The 19,436-nt window shown below is 47.7% G+C and overlaps 6 protein-coding genes across 6 annotated transcripts; 2 read left to right on the forward strand and 4 right to left on the reverse strand.

Annotated features, from left to right (window-relative positions):
* Nucleotides 1-28: 28 nt before the first annotated feature.
* BGW36DRAFT_299629 (phospholipid-translocating P-type ATPase domain-containing protein) lies at nucleotides 29-4,748 on the reverse strand (the record flags this gene model as incomplete). Its single annotated transcript, XM_046211553.1, has 4 exons — nucleotides 29-929; nucleotides 987-1,216; nucleotides 1,271-4,204; nucleotides 4,269-4,748. The coding sequence occupies 4 exons, from the start codon at nucleotides 4,746-4,748 to the stop codon at nucleotides 29-31; spliced, it is 4,545 nt and encodes a 1,514-aa protein (XP_046070179.1).
* A 2,680-nt stretch (nucleotides 4,749-7,428) lies between these two features.
* On the forward strand, nucleotides 7,429-9,807 carry BGW36DRAFT_298805 (uncharacterized protein; the record flags this gene model as incomplete). The annotated part of the gene is made up of 7 exons (XM_046211469.1): nucleotides 7,429-8,335; nucleotides 8,394-8,495; nucleotides 8,543-8,595; nucleotides 8,651-8,783; nucleotides 8,835-8,901; nucleotides 8,968-9,121; nucleotides 9,169-9,807. The coding sequence occupies 7 exons, from the start codon at nucleotides 7,429-7,431 to the stop codon at nucleotides 9,805-9,807; spliced, it is 2,055 nt and encodes a 684-aa protein (XP_046070180.1).
* Nucleotides 9,808-10,135: 328 nt separating this feature from the next.
* Nucleotides 10,136-10,947, reverse strand: BGW36DRAFT_398366 (putative ATP synthase subunit E; the record flags this gene model as incomplete). Its single annotated transcript, XM_046218403.1, has 3 exons — nucleotides 10,136-10,286; nucleotides 10,339-10,847; nucleotides 10,915-10,947. The coding sequence occupies 3 exons, from the start codon at nucleotides 10,945-10,947 to the stop codon at nucleotides 10,136-10,138; spliced, it is 693 nt and encodes a 230-aa protein (XP_046070181.1).
* A 537-nt stretch (nucleotides 10,948-11,484) lies between these two features.
* On the forward strand, nucleotides 11,485-13,433 carry BGW36DRAFT_428933 (uncharacterized protein; the record flags this gene model as incomplete). The annotated part of the gene is made up of 4 exons (XM_046220621.1): nucleotides 11,485-11,526; nucleotides 11,582-11,719; nucleotides 11,783-11,875; nucleotides 11,931-13,433. The coding sequence occupies 4 exons, from the start codon at nucleotides 11,485-11,487 to the stop codon at nucleotides 13,431-13,433; spliced, it is 1,776 nt and encodes a 591-aa protein (XP_046070182.1).
* A 2,564-nt stretch (nucleotides 13,434-15,997) lies between these two features.
* Nucleotides 15,998-16,608, reverse strand: BGW36DRAFT_196087 (uncharacterized protein). Its single transcript, XM_046209836.1, has 2 exons — nucleotides 16,132-16,608; nucleotides 15,998-16,023 (listed from the first exon to the last, which is right to left on the reverse strand). The coding sequence occupies exon 1, from the start codon at nucleotides 16,449-16,451 to the stop codon at nucleotides 16,179-16,181; it is 273 nt and encodes a 90-aa protein (XP_046070183.1). The 5' UTR covers nucleotides 16,452-16,608; the 3' UTR covers nucleotides 15,998-16,023; nucleotides 16,132-16,178.
* Nucleotides 16,609-16,854: 246 nt separating this feature from the next.
* On the reverse strand, nucleotides 16,855-18,017 carry BGW36DRAFT_196082 (MADS box transcription factor Mcm1). Its single transcript, XM_046209835.1, has 3 exons — nucleotides 17,537-18,017; nucleotides 17,257-17,391; nucleotides 16,855-17,198 (listed from the first exon to the last, which is right to left on the reverse strand). The coding sequence occupies exons 1-3, from the start codon at nucleotides 17,780-17,782 to the stop codon at nucleotides 16,917-16,919; spliced, it is 663 nt and encodes a 220-aa protein (XP_046070184.1). The 5' UTR covers nucleotides 17,783-18,017; the 3' UTR covers nucleotides 16,855-16,916.
* Nucleotides 18,018-19,436: the final 1,419 nt, after the last annotated feature.

Raw genomic sequence — 19,436 nt, forward strand, 5'->3', positions numbered from 1 at the left:
GGTGAATACTAACATGGAAAAGAAACGACTATACAGCGTGGACATCATAAGGTCTTCTCAACGGGCTGTGAGGACTCTGTGGTGTTGCACCGGCCGACTCAATTCGTGCTAATAAATTGCCGTTGGGGAAGTCGCTGCTGTTTGCTGAAGATCGTTTTCGATTGACCGTCAAGCCAGGTTGGGGCTCTCGGTCCCAATGGTGATGTCGTTGGTAGGTTCCGAAGTCAAAGCTTTCAGCTGTAGAATTGGTTCCATTACTACCGTTCTGACTACGCGGATTGTGAGTTGTGATTGTGGGGGCGATGGAGGGTGGGTAAATGGGTCGCTCATCCTCATCAAGGGTGGGATCACTCCTCACCTGGGGCTCAATGGGTTTGACCACCGAAGACACCGCAGACGTATCGCTGCCAACAGGACTCTCCCCTTCACCGACTGCCTTCGTCGCCGGAGGGACATATGCTTCGAATTTCTCGAGGTATTTGAAGCGACCTTGGGAAGCTTGTTCGCGAATAATATCCACATCTGTAGGGAAGAACACCTTTTGGACCGATTTGATGACGAATCGAGGTAGAAGACAGAGCACGACAGTGACCAAAAATACCGTCCAGTAGCTCAAAGACCCAAAAACCTCTGCTCCGTGTCGATAAAATTGGGCCGAAGCAATTGTCGACGAGTAAACGCCAGTCCAAAAGTAGATAAGAAGGCTGCTGATGCTATTGATCAAGACTGTCAACCAATCCCACCTATAAGTGTTCAGTAGAATATACGTGTTGCTGGCAACTACCGCAGCGGAGGCAACCAGAATACCCATTTGTTGCCGGTCATCGAGAGCCAACCCATCCCCGCGCTGGAAAGTAGCTGGGGCATAGAGCAGATATGGCATGAAAAAGCACATCAAAGATTGGTAAAAGCCGTCAAACATATAAAACCTGAGAAGTAGTACAGGGTTAAAAAAAAGTCAAGGGGTTTGCACGCTTCGAACTTACCAGAACTTCCACGGTGACCATTCTTTACGTTCGATACCACGCATATATAGCTGAGGAACAGCTAGTGATATTTTGTCATCCACATCCTGGTCAAATATACCCATGAAAATGACGGGAAGCGAGGTAAATGCCAAGTTGACCAAGACAATGTAGGTAGAATCGAAAAGGTAGGAACCATCAAAATTGTTGTAGATGGAGTACCAGAAAAGAGAAACGGTCCACACGATATTCTAGACATAGAGTTAATTATGAATCCAATTATATGGTAGGATAGGGCTGCTTACCTTGTAAAAGAAATTGGCAGTCGTCTCACCAAGACGTCGGTAACTCCAACGTCCATGAACAAGAATCAGCCGTTGCAGGAAGCGGAATTGGCCGACAGCATAGTCCGAAGACATGACCGCCTGTCTGCCTTCTTCACCTGCAATACCAACGCCGACGTCCGCCTCCTGAATCATTGCAACATCATTGGCACCGTCGCCAATAGATAAGGCCATGATATTCAAACCGTTTTTCACCATTCTTACGACAGCAGCCTTTTGAGCAGGACTAACACGGCAGCAGAGAACAGCCTTGCATTGCTTGCACAGTATTAAAAACTTCTGCTTTAATTCATCGTCGAGCATAAGTTTCAAAGCATCGCCATCAATGACCAATGCGTGAGTAGAAGGCGGCGCACTATGGTCTTGACGGGCTGCAATCAACTCTTCATCAGATCCTGTCACTCCGAGTTTTGCGAGATTCTTTTCCAATTCGGCAGAGGCAAGCTCCGGCTGGTCTGCTGGAATATTGAAGACGATGAGCTCCATATCGTTGTTCAAAAGATTGCAAGAGAAACCAATGTTGATGGCAGTCTCGACTTTGTCGCCAGTCAAAACCCACAGTTTGATACCAGCATCTGCCAACAATGAGATAGTATCTGGCACTCCATCTTGTAACCTATCTTCAATAGCAGTGCCTCCGAGAAGCATAAGCTCTTGTTCAATTGCGCTCGAGACTTCTTCCAGTTTCTCCTCTCGGTCGGTAAGAGCTTGGGCTGCTAAATCATGAGACTCATTCCAGACACGATATTCCTCTTCGCCCAATATACGTTCAGCCACACAGAGAGTTCGCAAGCCTTCTCGGGCAAAAAGTTCAAGGTGTTCAGCTGTTGTCTTACGGAGCGCCTGTTGTTTGCCACGTGCTAATCGATTATAAATGATACTGTCTGCTCCTTTGCAAAAAAGTCGAATCGTTCCATCCGGCATGCGAATGATAGCGCTCATTCGTTTCCTGGTGGAGTTGAATTCTAAGGTGTTGAGAACTGTGTATGTACGTTCCTCGCCCATGACATTCAAGATCAAGTCATCGCCATTTCTTCCCAGCACAGTAAAACCGCAGTCACGAGCCGTAGCAACTAAAGCTGCTTCATCTGGTGATTGGGCTTTGAACTCAATCTGAGGAGGATCACCCGGGGTATGTTCAGTAATGACCGTGTGGCAAAGAGCGAGGGCAATCATGAAACTTTCAGTAGCTTGTTGCTGTTCACGACCTGATTTACCAGCAAGTGATTCTACATAGTCAGGAGAAACGAATGTCAAATTTTCATCCTTCAGGTAAGGGTTATCGTGTATGTTCCGCAAGAGCTGCAACATGCGCACACGGCCATCTGCAATCTTTTGGCGAGCTTTGGCAGCTTCGACTTCAACATCAATGCCCTCTCTGCGCTGCATACCTAATTGAGCTTCTGTGTATGCCTCGCCATATGAGACGCCGTTGATGGTACACTTCTTAAACTCCATCACATTCTGTGTTAGAGTTCCTGTTTTGTCGGAGAAGATGTATTCAATCTGGCCCAAGTCATCGGAAATATTCCAAGATTTAGGGACACAGGCCATGTCGAGACGTTCATACACCATGAATTTATCGAAATAAATGAACAGAGCTTGGAATGTCCGAACAATTTCGAGAGAGATGTAGAGCGCGATGGGAACCAAGTTTTGGAATAAAATGAGACCAGTGAAGAAGGCCACCACCCCTTCTGCCGCAGGCGAGCCACCATACGAGCCGAAATCGAAGAAGGTCAATGAGCCGTTAGTTAATGCCCAGACAAAGCCGTTGATGAAACCAGTAATCAAGCACATGATGAACAGGATGGTGAAATTCGTGATAACATTCCAGTTCATTTCGCGTGCAAGCCGTGGTCTCTTCGTTGGCGTCTCGCCTGAGTTCAGCATAATCTTCGTTTCTGGGCCAGTAAATACGACTACTCCTAGAATCCATTCAGTATTCTGGAGGCTGCATCCACGAAGTAGCAAGTTGTTGATGTTGATTGGCTCCACCATCTCCTTGCGAGGACCCTCAGGATTTGCTGGATCTCGCTGTGGCCATCGGATGGCAGCACTGTAAGCGTACAAATTGGCATGGGGAGCCTCACTCTCGACCACAAACTCGCACTTTTCACAGTCTCGAGCGTGCTTGACTTCACGGCCACAGTGTAGTGCCTGGCGCACCTTCAAGTTCGTCTCTCCGTCCAAATTCTTGGTTTCCACATAACAGGCGCCATCGGGATCCGAAGAAGAAATGATGACAATATCAGCTGGAATTTGGTCGCCATTATACAATCTCACAAAATCGCCAACTTGGACACTCTTCCAATGTTCTCGCTTGAAGCGCGCCTTTTGAGGAGTCTGCTTGTAACGATCGACAAGACTACCTGATTTTTTGGTACCTGCGGCGACATGTTCTGGGACAGATTGACCTGGCTGTACAGATCCATTTGTTCCTGCTCCGTTTACCTCATCGGGCCATCCATTCACGTGTGCTTCCTGGTGTGGTGATGAAACAGGAGTCATTTGAATGGCGTCTTGCTCATTGGCTCCATAGTAAGAGTCGCGTGTAGAGTAGATCGATTGACGGTAGGTCGCCATTGACATTCGCCTTTCATCCTCATTACCATCTGAAACCTGTTTGTTTTTACCTCCTTTCATTGCCCTGTACGTTGCTATCACTGTGCGAGTGCATGCTTTTTTGAAACGACGCCACGCAGATACGTCTTCCTCGCTGACGTTTACGTTTTCCCAGTCAGCCAGACGATAGACAGGTGAGTTGTTTAGCTGAGCATCAAGCACAGTACGTCGCCAATCTTCGATAGCGTCCTTCAATGCTGTCACGACAATGATGAAAATCAGGGGTACGGCATTCATTCCGGGATTCGTGACACCAAAAATGGCGAAAAACTAAAGCCTCCAATCAGCATTGTTTATGCTATGCCTTTTTATATAAGAAAATAGAGTGACTTACACCTAGGATGATGATAAATAAGAAGTAAACATTGGCGATATTGTGAAACTGAAGCCACAAGTTTTTCGGGATAAAGTTAAGCGGGGTATATTTGGCGGTGCGAATCTTGTTACGCGGATAATGGGCCTTCAAATTACCCTCCTCATCACGCTCACTATCAGGTATGGAGCAGTTGAAGTAGACACGGCGAGAGGGTTCCTGTTCCGGCTCGCCGTCTTCCGTAGGCGTTTCGTTCGTACCATCGGCCGAGCTGGCGCCCGACTTGCGCTTCTCGTCTTTTGAATGGTTGCGTCTGTGGAAGCGGTCGACGATGGAGACGCGCTTCTTCAGGCCGCCAGAGTTGGTTTTGCGCTGGGTTGCCCATCGTTGGCGTTTCGTGGGTTTTGAGATCTCGCTGTTCGTCGGCTGCAAAAGGTCGTTAGATGGCGGTTGCAAATGATTGTTTCCATTCCCATCGCCGGCAAACTGAACTACAGCCATGGCGGGCTTGCAGGCACCCCGAAGGGCATACACAAAATGACAAGTGCTTAGACGCCTTGATGCTGGATCATCCGATCGCGGTGGCGGACGCTGACAGCACAGCCAGTCCGCACTTCGTTTCCTCCGAGTACTTCAAGGGGTATATCAGTCCCAGCAGCCAGAGCGACGGAAGACCGCGGAAATGAGACTGCGAGGACGACGAGAAAGAGTGTAGTTCGAGTCAATCGCGCTGGCGTCGAGTGCCGGGGTGGCTGCAGGTACGTGATGGAAAATCGACCCGGGGGATTTTTCTTAGTAAGGGACTGCAGGCGAATCGAATCGCAATATGAAACGGTGGTTGACGGAAGGGGGCGAGTCGCGAAGGCCAAGCAAACTGGAGGAAAGAAGGACTCGGGTCGAGGAAGGAGGAGAGCGAGAGCGAGAGCGAGCACGAGAGCGAGGGAGAGAGGGAGAGAAGGACAGATAGAGAGAGAGAAAAGCGAGGCTGGAAGATGCCAGGCTGGATGGATGGAAACACCGCAGTGGTTGTCTAGTTTGGATTTGGGATTTTTTGGGGGGCCAGCGAGAGCACCCGTCCGGACTCCTGCTTTTTAGTGCCATTGGCGGACCGGAGCTGACGGGAAGCCTGGGCTATTATTACCCAATACCCATATCCGTACTTAGTAATGCTCAGATACTGGCTGTTACAACTCTAGTGCGCTCGGCCGCTCGGGTCTTACGGCAGCCTGCGTGTATTGTTATAATAATATTCTTGTGGTGAGTGTAGCACCAGCATATAACGACCATCTGGAGACGGGATCTCAATACCATTATCGTCCGAGCGGTGAAAGCGCACGATGAGAGAGTACCGGTGGCACAACATCCCAGGCATCCGTTCATTGTTAGCATGCAGGAAACCTTCTATCCATGGCTTCTCGGGGAAGAATCAAGATGCAACTCTATGCAATATGCATATATTCAATAGTGCCGCGTCCAAATAGCAACTAATTAATATGAATCCAGGAATAACTAATACTCATTATGATTCAATGTTACCGTTAAGCCGCCAAGCCGCTATGGTTTCTTACATTACGCTGACGGTTTACTTACTAATTAAGGGAGTAAGTAATTAGTATCATGTTTTGCGTAACCGTGCCAGCCCCCCTCCGGATTGACGGCTTAAAGCATGTACGTACGTACATTCATCGTCTTCCCAGGAGAGCGCTCGATAAGTTTTCGATGGCAAAAAAATTTCAAAATCCTAAATCCAGAACCAAAAATATAATCTGGTTCAGCCTCTCGCTCGGCCCGACAGTGGCGCAATGAACGGTGGTGTGCAGCGCTGACTAATACTGGAATGCTAAATGCGCGGTGATTGGCTTCGCGCATCAGCTGCAGCATAAATCGTGAATATTAATAGTATGATCGATCAAGTCACCAAGATACGGGCAGATTATCATATCGCGATTCTCTATGTAGAAGAGAGTTAGAGTACGTGCAAAACGTTCGTTCTTTTCCACTCCCTTGTAACTTGTAATTTAGGTGTCAGTGAGTGGAGACCTTTGTTTGCCAAGGCTACGATGCGTACTCCTATCCAGCTGCCACCACGTGCAAGTTTAAAAACATGCGTGGAACTAATGTGAATAATAATTAAATGTAATAATCGGCTCGTCTGGGGTGTGTTTAAGCTTGAGTTTGTCAACTCATATCACCAAGACGGGGGGGTACACCTGAGCAGACAGTACTAATTAACTAGACAGTCGATCAAGCAGCACAACATTGGCCCTGCCGATGATCATCGTGCAATTCCATTATTAGATGCATTATTATTATTGATCGACGGCCCCCAAGGTTCGGAATTCGCTCCTTTGGGTTTCAGGATTCCCCTAAGGATGTATCTATTATTTTATTAGATTATCAAATTCATATAAAAAGCGATAATATCACTGTCTTTAAGGGCTAAATATGAGTCGGACGAATTCTAGACGGCCCCGCCTTTGTATAATACTTTAATATTAATGTATCTGTGTTCCCGTCCGATCTCTCTGCATGTCCGGATGGAACTAGTTTTCATCCGATGGGGTCCAGAAACGGCTAGCGTTCTTGTTCCAGTAAATGACGTCATGTCGTAGATATATACATCTCCCTTTCTATAGATAGATCCTGATTCCAAGAGGTGATCGTTTCATATACGGCCACCCTCAAATTCATTTTTACCCTTTCTTGAATAATAATAGCAGTGGCCTGGGGCAGAAACTCGGGCTAGCGAAATACGGAGTGTGCTAGTAGCAGGAGGGAGTTGCCCAGGACTAGTTGCGAACTCTATGCCTGGCAAGAACATAGTGGCATGCACTCGGACTAAAAGTTCAAAGAACCTACGGTTTGCCCTTAATGACACCAAGCTTTTCATTTAAAACAGTCTCTTCAAGTTAGTTTTCCAGGCGGACGTGGGCCATGTACTGCGTAGTGCTCATTGGTAAATTCTTTACAGAGCACCAAAAGCTATCGTAATTTTTAAGAAATTTATATACGCTAATTACGTCACGTGATCACGCGGCTCGCGTTCGAGGCTGCCTGCGCGTTCTCCGCCAAGCTGTTTTGAGTCCAGACAGCTCTTCACCAACGACATCTTATCAACATGGAATGAAAAGGATACTGGTCGCGCGTGCCTCAGGCGAACCCTCATTCCACTCCAAACGACATGTCCCTGCCACGCACTATTAAGGATTACTTCAAGCGACCTACCTTTGTCCATAACTCGAGGCCAGCCTCCAAACAAAATATTCCCCCCGCACCTAACGAACCATCGTCCTCGCCATTAAGTGATCCCCCCTCGGATCTCCCATCGCAGCTGCTGTCGTCGCAGCCATTGCCCCAGTCCAGCTTAGATCCACGACGAAATGAAGCTGCGCTTGACTCTACCAGTAGAGCGAATCGTCAGACTTCTGGTCAGGCGAATCTCGCCAGCGACGCCGCCTTCCAGCCAAGCTCTTCCTTTGGTGGAAGCTTCCCTTCGTCACAACGGATAATAAAAAATGGCAAGGAAATCGTTGTTGACTCGGATGCTGAAAGTGCGGACTCTGTCAGCTCTTTGGAATCGGTTAGCGATCTTTTGAATCAATTTCTCGACTCGTCGTCCTCTTCAAACTACAAAAGAGACCGAGAACCTTCAGCCTATGACTCAACTACATCGACACGATTTCGGATTTCAAAATTCAAGGATTCCCACAAGAGACCGACTTTGAACATAAACCGAAAAAAGTACAAATTCACAATGGAATCCCTAGTGACCCGCTCTGTGGATGACAGTGAGGCTGAAGCTGGTGTGGCAAAAGCAAAGGCCCAGCTGGAAAACCATGAGAATGATGTGTCTAATAGCTCTGAAACTAGACCCGATGCTTCTGGTCTTCGTGAGGATGTTCTTGCATCCGCGTTTGCTGCGGAACGGGAAGAAACAGATATCCAACGATTGCTAAATGCGGTTCGGCGTACAGAAGCTTTTGAGTTAGAAAAGTCTTGGTCGTTCTTTCAGGGAAATTCCAATCCTGAAATTCCTGAGTTTCCGCGGAATTCAATCCTTCCATCATCCAGTGAGGCCTTTCTCAGAGGTAAGATTGTCTTGAACTCTTCTTGTTTGCTTTTGTGATTAATGTATTGTCTTTCCAGAACCGGGCTCCCGTGATAGGGCCTTCCATTCAGGCATATTGGATTTTGCCTTATCTAGAGGGCTTCTCCCCGACGAAGTTCTGCTATGGATTCTTCAATCAGGTACATCAAGCTTCCTCATCCACAAATCACTTGACTAATGGACATAGTTCCAGTAGAGCCTCGGGATGACTTGCGATATGCTTATTGTAGATCACTAAAGGTGAGCTCTCAGCATATATCCAAGAAGACTGACTGCGACGCTCACTGTTGATAAGCAAGTCGGACGTGAACGTGTCGAATCGCTCGTCCAGCCAGAAGATATTGAGAGTGTTTTTCAATGGCTGGGGGGGGGCCCAACAGCTGTAAATATATCCAAGCCAATTCTTCCAGAATATTCCCAGGATCATGGTGAGAATTCTATAGATGCTACGCCAAGTGGATTTGTCTAACATACCACAGGATATTCCAACCGCGACTGGAAATACCTTCTTTCGGTCCTCGAGCTACTGAGAGATATCACTTGCGAGTATGCTTTTTCTAGACCCTCTGCAATTTAAATATAGAGTCACTAATCTGGTTTCCCACTGCTCAGTTTAAATGACGAAACCCGAAGGCATACTTTATGTCTTCTATTCCGCCTAGCACTTGACACATCTCTGAACACAAATAGTATCATTTCCTCAACTCTAGAAACGGCAATAGATGGGGTACTGCAAAGTATCTCGCTGGAAAGTTTCGACCATCTAGTAAATACCTTTTTCAAAAACTGAGTTCTGCCACTAACATGCTTTAGATGAGACCTGTTGCCGAATCCACTTTCCAAACAGTCAGGGATATAACTCTTCAAAGTCAATTACTTAAACGTATCCTACCCACAAACCCCAGAATCTCATTATTCAGGGCCAGGTTGGCGGTCTCTTTTTTGCTCGACGACATCACTGTTCTCAAAGAATCGTCCACAGATATTCTTAATATCAAACGAATAATCCACTACTTACAACACGCACGCTTTGAGTCCAAACTGCTTAGAGTCCAAACGGCAAATAATTATGACTACTCCGAACTCAATGCAACCACGTCCCTTTTGAATATTGCCATCGATATTGGTCGGATGTCAGCCGATTTCTCCAGCAAGGAAGCCGAAAGTCAATTTAATGCTGATGTTGATGCTCTAGCTGAGGGGGTGAAACGAATATTCAGTGCTATCAAAGATTCAGGTGCCTCTCACCTAAAGCGAACTGAAGCTAAGCAGAGCCTTGAGGCTCTATATTACAGAATCGTATTTTCGGTTCGGTCCAAATCTCGATTGAAATCATATTTCCTAGCAAATGGCGAACGTGAAACGAGAAATGTCCAAAATAATGTGCGAGATTATGTTACAAGGCCAAGCGAAACTAACGCAAACGATACCAAGATACAAAATAACGAGTGACAAGACCTTTCACATTACGCATTTCTATCTCTTGGGTTTATGATTGGATGACCGTAATGATTGCATCAACTAGTGATTCTTTGGGTTGACACGAATTAAATCGCTTCAAGCATGTAACTATACAACAACTACACGAATAATCTGTACACCACCTGAATGTGGTTCTTTGTGTATTAATGACCCTGAACATACCAAGCCTACAAGACTGAGGAGAATGCGAGACCGGATGGGCCGACTATGAGAATACAGTTCGTAGATATATAACATATGGAACAAAACCCGGTCAAATGGAAAACATAACCGACCAGAAAGAAAAGGCTCCATTGGTTTAATCATAGAACTTGCGGTTGACATTCTTGCCGAAAAGGGTCTCGCGAACAGCCGGGAGTGCCTCGATCTCCAAAAGTCGCAGCCGGTCCTCGAAGGTATTGTTGATGTCAATCTTACCACCGCCTCCGATAATAACCACACCACCCGCTCTAAGCACAAGTTAGTAACGTCGGCGTCCCTCACTGTTAGGAGGAAACTCACGATCCCTCTGGCAACGGGTCCTTTTCGTCAATATCTATTGTCACATCTCGGCCGACCTTTGATTTGAATTCCTTCTTCGCATCCTCGATAGCTTTCTTGATCACATCGGAGTCCTTCTTACGACCCCGAACCAGGACCTTATCTTCATTCAGATAGTAGAGACCCTCCAAGACTAGTCCAGCTAGAACACCTTGGTACTTCTTCCCATCCTTTGAAGTTGTGCCGACCTGCTCACGGGCACGCTGAAAGAGCTCGTCCAGAAGCTCCTGGCGGGAGGACAGAACACGAAGCCGGGTGCGGTTCGAGAGTGTGGATCGGGTGATCTGCTGGGACATGGCAGCTTGCTTGAACTTCTTCTCGTAGAGAGCGTCAATGGCAGCCGTCTCCTGGCGAACGAGCTTCGATTTCTCGATCGCGAACTCCTCGTCGGCCTTGATGTGGATCTCCTTTGACTTCTCAAGAGCTTCCTGCTTGATGAACGCGGTCATCTTGCGGAGCTCACCCGCGACCTATCCTCCGCCAAAGCACGGTCAGTTCTGGGTCTTTATGCGGCAGGGCGCCAGGCTTATTGCATACCTGGTCGTCTGAGAGAGCATGGCGCTGCGACATCTTGGCGGCTGGTATTAGCGAAGGTGTTGCGACAGGTGGGATGGAATCGGGTAGCAATGGCACTTCTGTTCAGGGCGCAGGCCGATGTGGTGCGGCCTCCAAACGAACGAGGCCTAGGATTTGCAGCTGCTCTGCGGGTGCGATTCACGAGCTGCTGGCCGAGTGACAGGGTGGTTTCAGAATGAGCCGGTGAGGGAATGACGCTCTCGGGATGTGAGGTTGCCTGAGAGAGTCCGGTGGTCCAAGCAAGCTCGAGGCGGCAGCGGGTCCGCTGACTGACCAGTGCGACCGCAGCCAAGGCTCCATAACTACATAACTACACAGCGCTGACGGACTCGACTATTATTCTTTATGTTCCATCAACCCCTGGGTCCCATTATAATAACGCTGTCGCCCGATTTTTACTGTTTATCCCCCCCTCTATTTGTCCCCTCTGATTGCGGCGGCGATATGTCCAGCATCTGCCACGGATAGATCCCTCCGCTAAGTGCATGCGATTCTGCGTCTCGGCGTCTTCGATGCACCTCGGCTTCGCAGATGGGCCAGCTCGGTGACTTGTCGCCTGAGGGGAGTATTGCTGTAGGTCTCTCGTCAAGTGCTGTATGGCAGAACTGCTTCTAACAGAACCAACCAGGTCGGAGTCCTCGTCGGCTTGATTTCCACCAGTCTACAGGCAATTGGACTCACCCTGCAGCGGAAGTCTCATTTACTCGAAGACGAGAAATCGCCGTATGAGCTACGAAGGCCCCCCTATAAACGACGAAGATGGCAGGTATGGTTATACTCTGGGACTCGTTGCCCTTTACGGGGTGGGCTCGCTAATGTGCGCGTATAGTTGGGCATGCTGATGTTCGTTGTTGCGAACATTGTTGGAAGTACTATTCAGATCACGACTCTACCACTCCCGGTGCTCTCGACACTCCAGTCGGTAAGCGATCTATTGGGGATGTCTACTATGTGATCTATTACTGAGCAGTGGACAGTCCGGGCTAGTATTTAACACGATCTCCGCAACACTCATTCTTGGCGAGCCGTTCACAAAATACTCGTTTCTAGGCACGGCTCTAGTATGCATTGGGGCAGTGTTGATAGCTACATTCGGCGCTGTTGGAGAACCTGCGCATACCCTAGATCAGCTTTTAGAACTTCTCCATCGGCGGCCTTTTATCGCATGGATGGTAGTCACTGGGCTTATCGTCGTTTTCGTTCTTGCCGGATCTCGCCTCATCAAAACTCTGTCATCGCCGAATAATTTCAAGTCTCGCTTTATCAAACTGAATGGTGCCTTGATCACCCCATCTCGCGGGAAATTTTATCGTGGATTAGCCTTTGGTTTTTGCAGCGGGGTTCTATCAGCTCACACGCTATTGCTGGCCAAGTCAGCGGTCGAGCTGCTCGTCCGAACGGTTGTCGATCATGTCAACCAGTTCAACCGATGGCAATCGTGGCTTATCCTAATAGGAATGGTCTGTTTGGCGTTGACACAACTGTATTATATGCACCGAGGCTTGAAGCTTTGCAGCACCAGCGTTCTTTACCCTTTTGTTTTTTGCGTATACAACATCATCGCTATTCTGGATGGATTGATTTATTTTCGACAGGCGTCTCAGCTTGCCGGTTTTCATGCTGGACTCATTGCCCTGGGAACTATTGTTCTGCTTGGGGGCGTTTTGTGCCTCTCTTGGAGGCTGGAAGATATTGATAATCATGTAGGTGTTACACTACCAAGCACCTCACAAACGCCCTTGGGACCTGGGATGGGCATGGTGGAGGAGGTCCCTGAACGGTCAGAAAACGAAGAATTACCAATTGGGGAGCGACAACCCCTGTTATCAATACCGAGACACGAGTCGTCTCATCAACGGACACCGAGCTTGCCCGTAACCTCTCCTTATCGATATCGCGCTCAGACTTTCAGCGCTCAAACATTCAATAACGAGTCGGCCCAAATTTGGGCCGATCTAGACGATTCAGAAAGCGAAGCAGCCTTGATCCAGGACTCGCCATTAGCCCCGAGTCGCGCTCCTCCTACTCAGTACTCTCGCAGAAGAACATTATCACTTCTGTCACGTGGTCATGGCCGGCGTTCGCTCCCATCAAATGACAATCCACAAAAGACTTGGGATCACCCTGCAAAGTCTCCACATGCGGTGATGGGTCTGCTCAGGAACGCTCGTCGACGACAAAATCCACAAGGTATCGGGTCAAGACGTGTCTCAGCGCCGGTATTCATGGGTGGGAAATCCAACGCACTCTCGCCCAGTAACAATGATCGCGAGAGTCCCCGAAATTACGGAACATACGGACCATTAGGAGGAAACAGCGAGGCCATTACAGACTCTGAAAACAACCACGAGGACGAAAACCTGGACTCCACATTAACAAACACGCTAAAGCGACCATTCAAATTACTGCAACGGTGGGCAGCGGCAGGATTAATCTCAAAATCTAATACTAGAGACGATGAACAGGATCCCCCGGTCTAAAGTGAGACCAGTGGGAATTGCTTACATTTCTCATGATTTGTTTTCTTTTAGCCGCAGCAGGAAGGACCCAGGATAGACTTGGACATGTCGAGCTATGTATGTAGCTACGATAGGGTGTCGGGGAGACTTTTTTGCCCTTTTGACACTTTTTTCCCCTGGATTGCATTGTTAGCGCTAAGTGTTTCATCATAGCTGGTCTCTTTTTTGACAGGAGTAACTGGCTCCCCAGCGCTTTCTGGATGATCTGCTTGGACTTTCTCCTTCTCCGTAGCTTGCGTCGGGGTCTCGGATTTGCTCATTTTCTCGGAGGAAGTCCAAGTGTTTGTGATAACGGTAAGGGTGTACTAGTTTTCAAGAACGTTGCAAGATGGTTCCAAAGAACAGGAGACTGTAGAAATAATTCTATATCTTATAAGTGCTAACTTCGCCATAAAAGAGGCACGGGAAATCCTCTGAGAACTATTTTAGAGATTTATTAAAGTATCTAATAATAAAATGGGTCAACCTAAAAGGGATACAAGAGTTACTTAACGCTGCCATCTTGCCTATGTAGGCAGAATCTAAAGTAATTGTAAAGCCCGGGTGCGGCCCGGCCATTCCGAAGTATACCGTCTAATTGGCGGTAATCAGGTTTAGTGTTCTGCCCGAGTCTACGAGAAAAAGGAAATCTGTTGATCTATTTCACTAGGCTAAAGAGCGACTACTTAATAAGCTCTAGTTATGATGGGCGTATCCTGTCCTAACCGTGGTTCGGCTGTTTGGATAACCCGTATTAGGGCTGAGGGTTCGACATGACAGTAGTATAAATAAAAATATGGTTTACTGAGAAGGACTATTCAACTGCTTGTAATTGTTTATATTAGTCCTAACTAGTCCTATCAATAAATAATCAGACTTCGGTAAAACAGAACAGCTGAATTACAACACCATGATTCAGTGATTCCTTCAAACCAAGTGTTTTCAGCGATATAGGTGTATACTTTGTGACAATACACGACTACATTGTAGGAAAATTGGTTAGTGGGCAAGACTTATGAGTCATATCCTCTACGTAAAGAATAGCCGTGTACTGACCGAAATAGGCTACGAACGATATTCGTGATCTTGAAGCTGTGGTTACCACTAGAGGTGACACCCTTTTTAAGCTGTGAAGCCACTACAATTAGAAGCTTAGTAAAGGGTCAATGATTATGTGGTACTTGCCTAAGCGTATTGTCAGGGCAATAAAATAACCAGTCATTTGACCTGTAGGAGTAGAGGCGTCGTTGTAGCGACTCCCCAAATAGGAAATGCGTGCAAACGATTTCAAACACAAAACGATTCCTGTTATGATACGTTGGCTTTCCCCACGCTAAAACCATTCTGAAGCTGTTCCTTTGTGATAGATAGATTCTTTGTGTACCTTGGGCTATATATTAGACTTCTGCATTCCTAGACAGCCATCTTCCTTATATTATCAGAATGCATACATTCCTTAGATCATTACGATTTCCGTACAACTGCGCATATATTTTTGTTCTTTTATATGACTCGCCCCATTCTCCGTGCAAGCTCCCCGTTCAGCGAGACCAAAGCAGCGCCTGTCAATGTCAAGTATGACGTGCCCATCACAGACTCTACCGATCAATATGTCGTTCTCGACAACATTACTTTCCAACACCCGTCAGAACCATTTAGAGAACGAGGCAGGGAGTTTAAAATAAAGCTAAGGAAATTAAATACAAAAGACATGGAAGGTAAGTCACAAGATGAGAAGATATCCGAGCTTCGCTTAAATAATTTCTAGTTCTCCAGCCTCTTCCTATCACAAACCTTGAGATTTCATTCCAAGAATTCCAAGATCGAGAGCAGGCAGCATGGGAATCTAACAAATAATGAGAAAAAATACCGGGTAAAACCATCAGGATCCCTTGGGTCGAAGCTAATTTATGGACTCAATCAACCTTCATGAAGTGCCAAACGAAGAGAATAGCGAGACAGTCGATGCAACAAACGCTTGTATCACCATAGTAATGGGAAGTCTCTACCTTCCTAACACTCTTCTTTTTGACCACGTCCATAGAAGAGAGCCCCGATCTGACGGCATCCAAGAATATCCTGATGAGGTACTTCATCACCATGAAAAAGAATCCCAAGCGTGAGCCAGCAAATGGAGATCCAGGTTTTTGACATTTATACTTTAATCCCGGTGTCCCAGTTGTTCCAGTCACCGGCTGAATATCAACGGAAGTTTGTGGATTTAGAGCCAAGATGGATAGTTGGCTCCGGCTTGTACATTCAACACACGCCTATTTGCAAGCGCTGCATGGAGGCTGGACGTGGAACCCGGCTGATTCCTAAAGAGAACATTAGTTCTGTGTATCCAAGGCTATTATTGATATTTGACAACCGGTATGAATTTTTAAATCTCCAACCACGAAGAGAGCTAGTGAAACATCTTCCCGCAATCCCGCGATAGTTTGGTCAGCGTCTTGTCTTTATTATAGATATTCACAAATAGAAAGAGAAAAAAAAAAACTTCGACAATTTCATTTTCATGATCGTATTTGATAATCGCACAGCTAGTCGTGTACTTCGCGTATCAAGTTTCCTGGATGGTTAGCTATAGGTCTAACCAGACTTCTATTGATATATAGGTCAAGCGTCGTGGTAACAACTCGGGACAGTGCAATTACTTGCCCAACACGGGAACACTAACCGCAGACGGCAATTCACAAATCCTCACATTCATCCGCGCGCCAAGAATTACATTATCTTACTGTAATTATTGGCATCCAGAATTAAGCCTATGGATAAATGGAGACAAATTCTGATACACTTTGATAAGAGATAATAGTTAAAAAAGGTCAAGAAAATGCAAACCCGTACTGCAAAATACAGCAAAAGAGAACAGGCAAGACAACGCAAGCCTGAACAAGTTGAGAGGAAACGGACCAAACACAAGGAAGAAAGGTTGCAGAAATTCCGAACGCAAGATATGAAACAAGGCACAAGGACCGCACTCCAGAAACACCACATCTCCACCGATGTCTAGAATGAAATCAAGAGTCGCTATCACAAATGAGCCGACCGCTTGCTTCGTTTCTAAACAGAATTTCACCAATTTTGTCAAGTTTTATGTTGTCCGGCCCTCTGTTACTTTTCAATTAGGCGAATTAATTCTCTGCCCGCCTTTTTCTCTAACGACAGTGATGATGAATGTGTACAAAGAAACATGCGCCGGATCAAAAGTCAAGGGCCCTGATCCAGAGCTCGAATCGAAATATAAAAGCGTGACTAGAGTAACAAAGCCTAGGGGTTCTCGAATATCAGGTGTTGGGAGGTCGAGCATCCAGGTAATACACAACTTAGTAGTGTAAATCAGCTGTATGGCGTCGCAAGGGTATCAAATGCGCGGGAAGTAAGATGGGAGATGGCAAAGTAGAGATAAATGACATGTCTCGTAAGATACCATCAACCATTCAATGAAAGGTGTGTAGCAATTTAGGCAGCTGGTTGGTGCTGGGGTGGCATCCTGCCTCCAACGGGCATACCGGGGTATTGACCACCAGCCTGTGCCTGCTGCTGTTGTTGAAGATTTTGGTAGTAGGCCATTTGCTGTTGCTGTTCATGTGTCATGTACCCAGCCTGCATACCGCCTGCGCGAGGGATGTTTGCCTGAGGTGCATTGACATTGCTGTGCGAGACATCTTCGGGAGACTCCGCAGGAACATCAGTGGCGTCGACGCCGTTCTCAGCGGAGGGTTCGGGTGCATTCAGACACGCCTTGAGGCAATTAGCGCGACTCAGCAGGAGAAAGAGATATGCAAATAAGGGTACGTACCTGGATGAGGTTCTTGCCCTCTGGCTTGGTGACCAAAGGTTGCAGTTTGGGAGTAGTAAAGGTGTAGACCAAGCCGGTTTCGGAGACGACGAGCAACAAGACTTGAGTGCCCGTCAAGACCGACAATTCGTACGCCTGTATCAATCGGGATCAGGTCAGCGTTCATGTTTATCATCATGGCAAACTTGAGACAGAAGTTGTGTTGAGATGGAGAGTGTCGCAAAGGTGAGAGCGAACGGAGTGGGAGGCGAGAGCGCGGCGGGACGCGACTGGTACGTACCTTCTTCATGATGCCGGCCTTGCGCTTGGAGAAAGTGATGTGGCGACGCGACTTGTCCTGGATAAATTTGATTTCGATCTTGCGACGCTCGCGACCGGTCTTGTCGTCGTCGTCGTCATCGTCATCGCCAGCAGCGCTCATGCGTGGGCGCTTGCGGTCGACGCCAGAGCCATTGCCAGGCTGCTGCAGGTCGTCCTGCGAGGGCGAGGCGTGCTCGTCAGGGACAACAGTGGAGAGATCAGCCATGATGAGCCGGCAGATAAATTAAAAGCACAAAGACGAGCGAGAGAAAGTGTGGTGAGAGCTTGATGAAGAATTGTAGATGAAGTGCCCCAAAGAGGAATGATGCTTGGGGTGATGGACGAGCCGGCCAAATCGAGTAACGCGTTTTTGGTGGGAGTTTTTTGGGTAAAGTCTCGAAGAAGGAAGGAGGATCTTTGGGGGGGGAAAGAGAAGAACAGGCATAATAGATGGGCGCGGGCGGCGGGCGATGACCTGCCCTCAAGCCTTAAGGAGTCAAGCGAGGGCAACGGCGCGGGCGGCTGGGGAAGGTGGTCCCCAGGCCCCCGGCTCGGCCAATCAGCGGCGCGCTAGCCAGGCAGAGTGATGCGCTGAGACAAAAGGCGCCCAATCAGCGGCGGCAGACCCGGCAAAGGGCTCCACTGAGCAAGGTTCTGATTGGACACTTGGCCGGGGCTAGCGTCATTCTAGGGCCAAGATCCGTTGGACCCGGCGCTTCGAGACCGCAAACCGCTGATTCTCGTGCTGCACACGGCAGGCGGTGGCTACCGGCGGTAACAAGAGAAAAATACAGGCCCACCGCGCCCCCTGCACGAGCGAGTAGGAAGGCGGCTGTACCCGCTGGCCCTGTTGTCATTGGTCAGCTACCGGTGATGGCTGCGGGTCCGCCCTTGACCAAGACCTGCGGTAATACCGTTACCTACAGATAGCCTCATCTCTTACTAATTGGAACAGTGCATGCAATGGGAAGCATAACTACTACTCCTATTACTATTACGGCTGCTCTTATTTGAAGCAAGCACTACGGGCGGTTATCGTTGTCGGCTCGAATAGAACATCTAGGACAGAGCTAGCGTGCACTTAGTGTCTCAGCTGTGTATAAGCTTTGTCACTAGTCCCGGCCGGGCAAGCTGCAAAAGCTGACTCCAGCCAGCTCCAGCCGGCGATTTGATCACGGTATTCAAAAGTATTTATAATAATTGTTCGATCATTGTTTAACAATGAGGGTATGGTATGGCATTGATTCCTGTTACTATCATTGAATACCCCGTTCCGTTTGCCCTGCCACTGGTCAATAATACGCCCCACAAACCAGCAGGCGGCATGCGCATGCCCCAGCTGCCGGAAACGGCCATCTGACAAGGAATGGGGCTGCTGGTCAAGTATGGTAGCCAGGTAGTGGGACTGGTGTCGTGTGCAGATTGATGGCCTTGAAGCTGAAATCACTAGTCTTTTCGTCGTGGGCAAGATATGAATTATTAATCTCCCGTGCAAGCAGTGCTTGGTTCACGTAGAAGCATCGATATACTGTAAGAGTATATGGTACGTATTTACAAACCCGGCATAGTTATATCCTCCTCAATAGCAAACAACAGGAGCGGCTGATCGTCCAACATTGGAAAACGGATATTAGTTAGCTAGCTGGCATCCCCTGTGTTTTGCGTGGCTGACGCTAGCGATAGCCTATTTTTGGTCCCAAAACTGGGATAATCATCGGATCCACAGCTGTGCTACTACTACCACTACCGCCAGCGTGCATGAGCACGGATAATAGCACGTAGGGTTCAGGGCAATGATCTATCATCCAATATTATCCGCACAGTTTGTTATTGCTATATAGACTATAAATCCATGAGAACGAGGACGCATGATTAATAAT

The sequence above is a fragment of the Talaromyces proteolyticus genome (assembly GCF_021365285.1).
Source record: "Talaromyces proteolyticus strain PMI_201 chromosome Unknown BGW36scaffold_8, whole genome shotgun sequence".
Classification (NCBI taxonomy): domain Eukaryota; kingdom Fungi; phylum Ascomycota; class Eurotiomycetes; order Eurotiales; family Trichocomaceae; genus Talaromyces; species Talaromyces proteolyticus.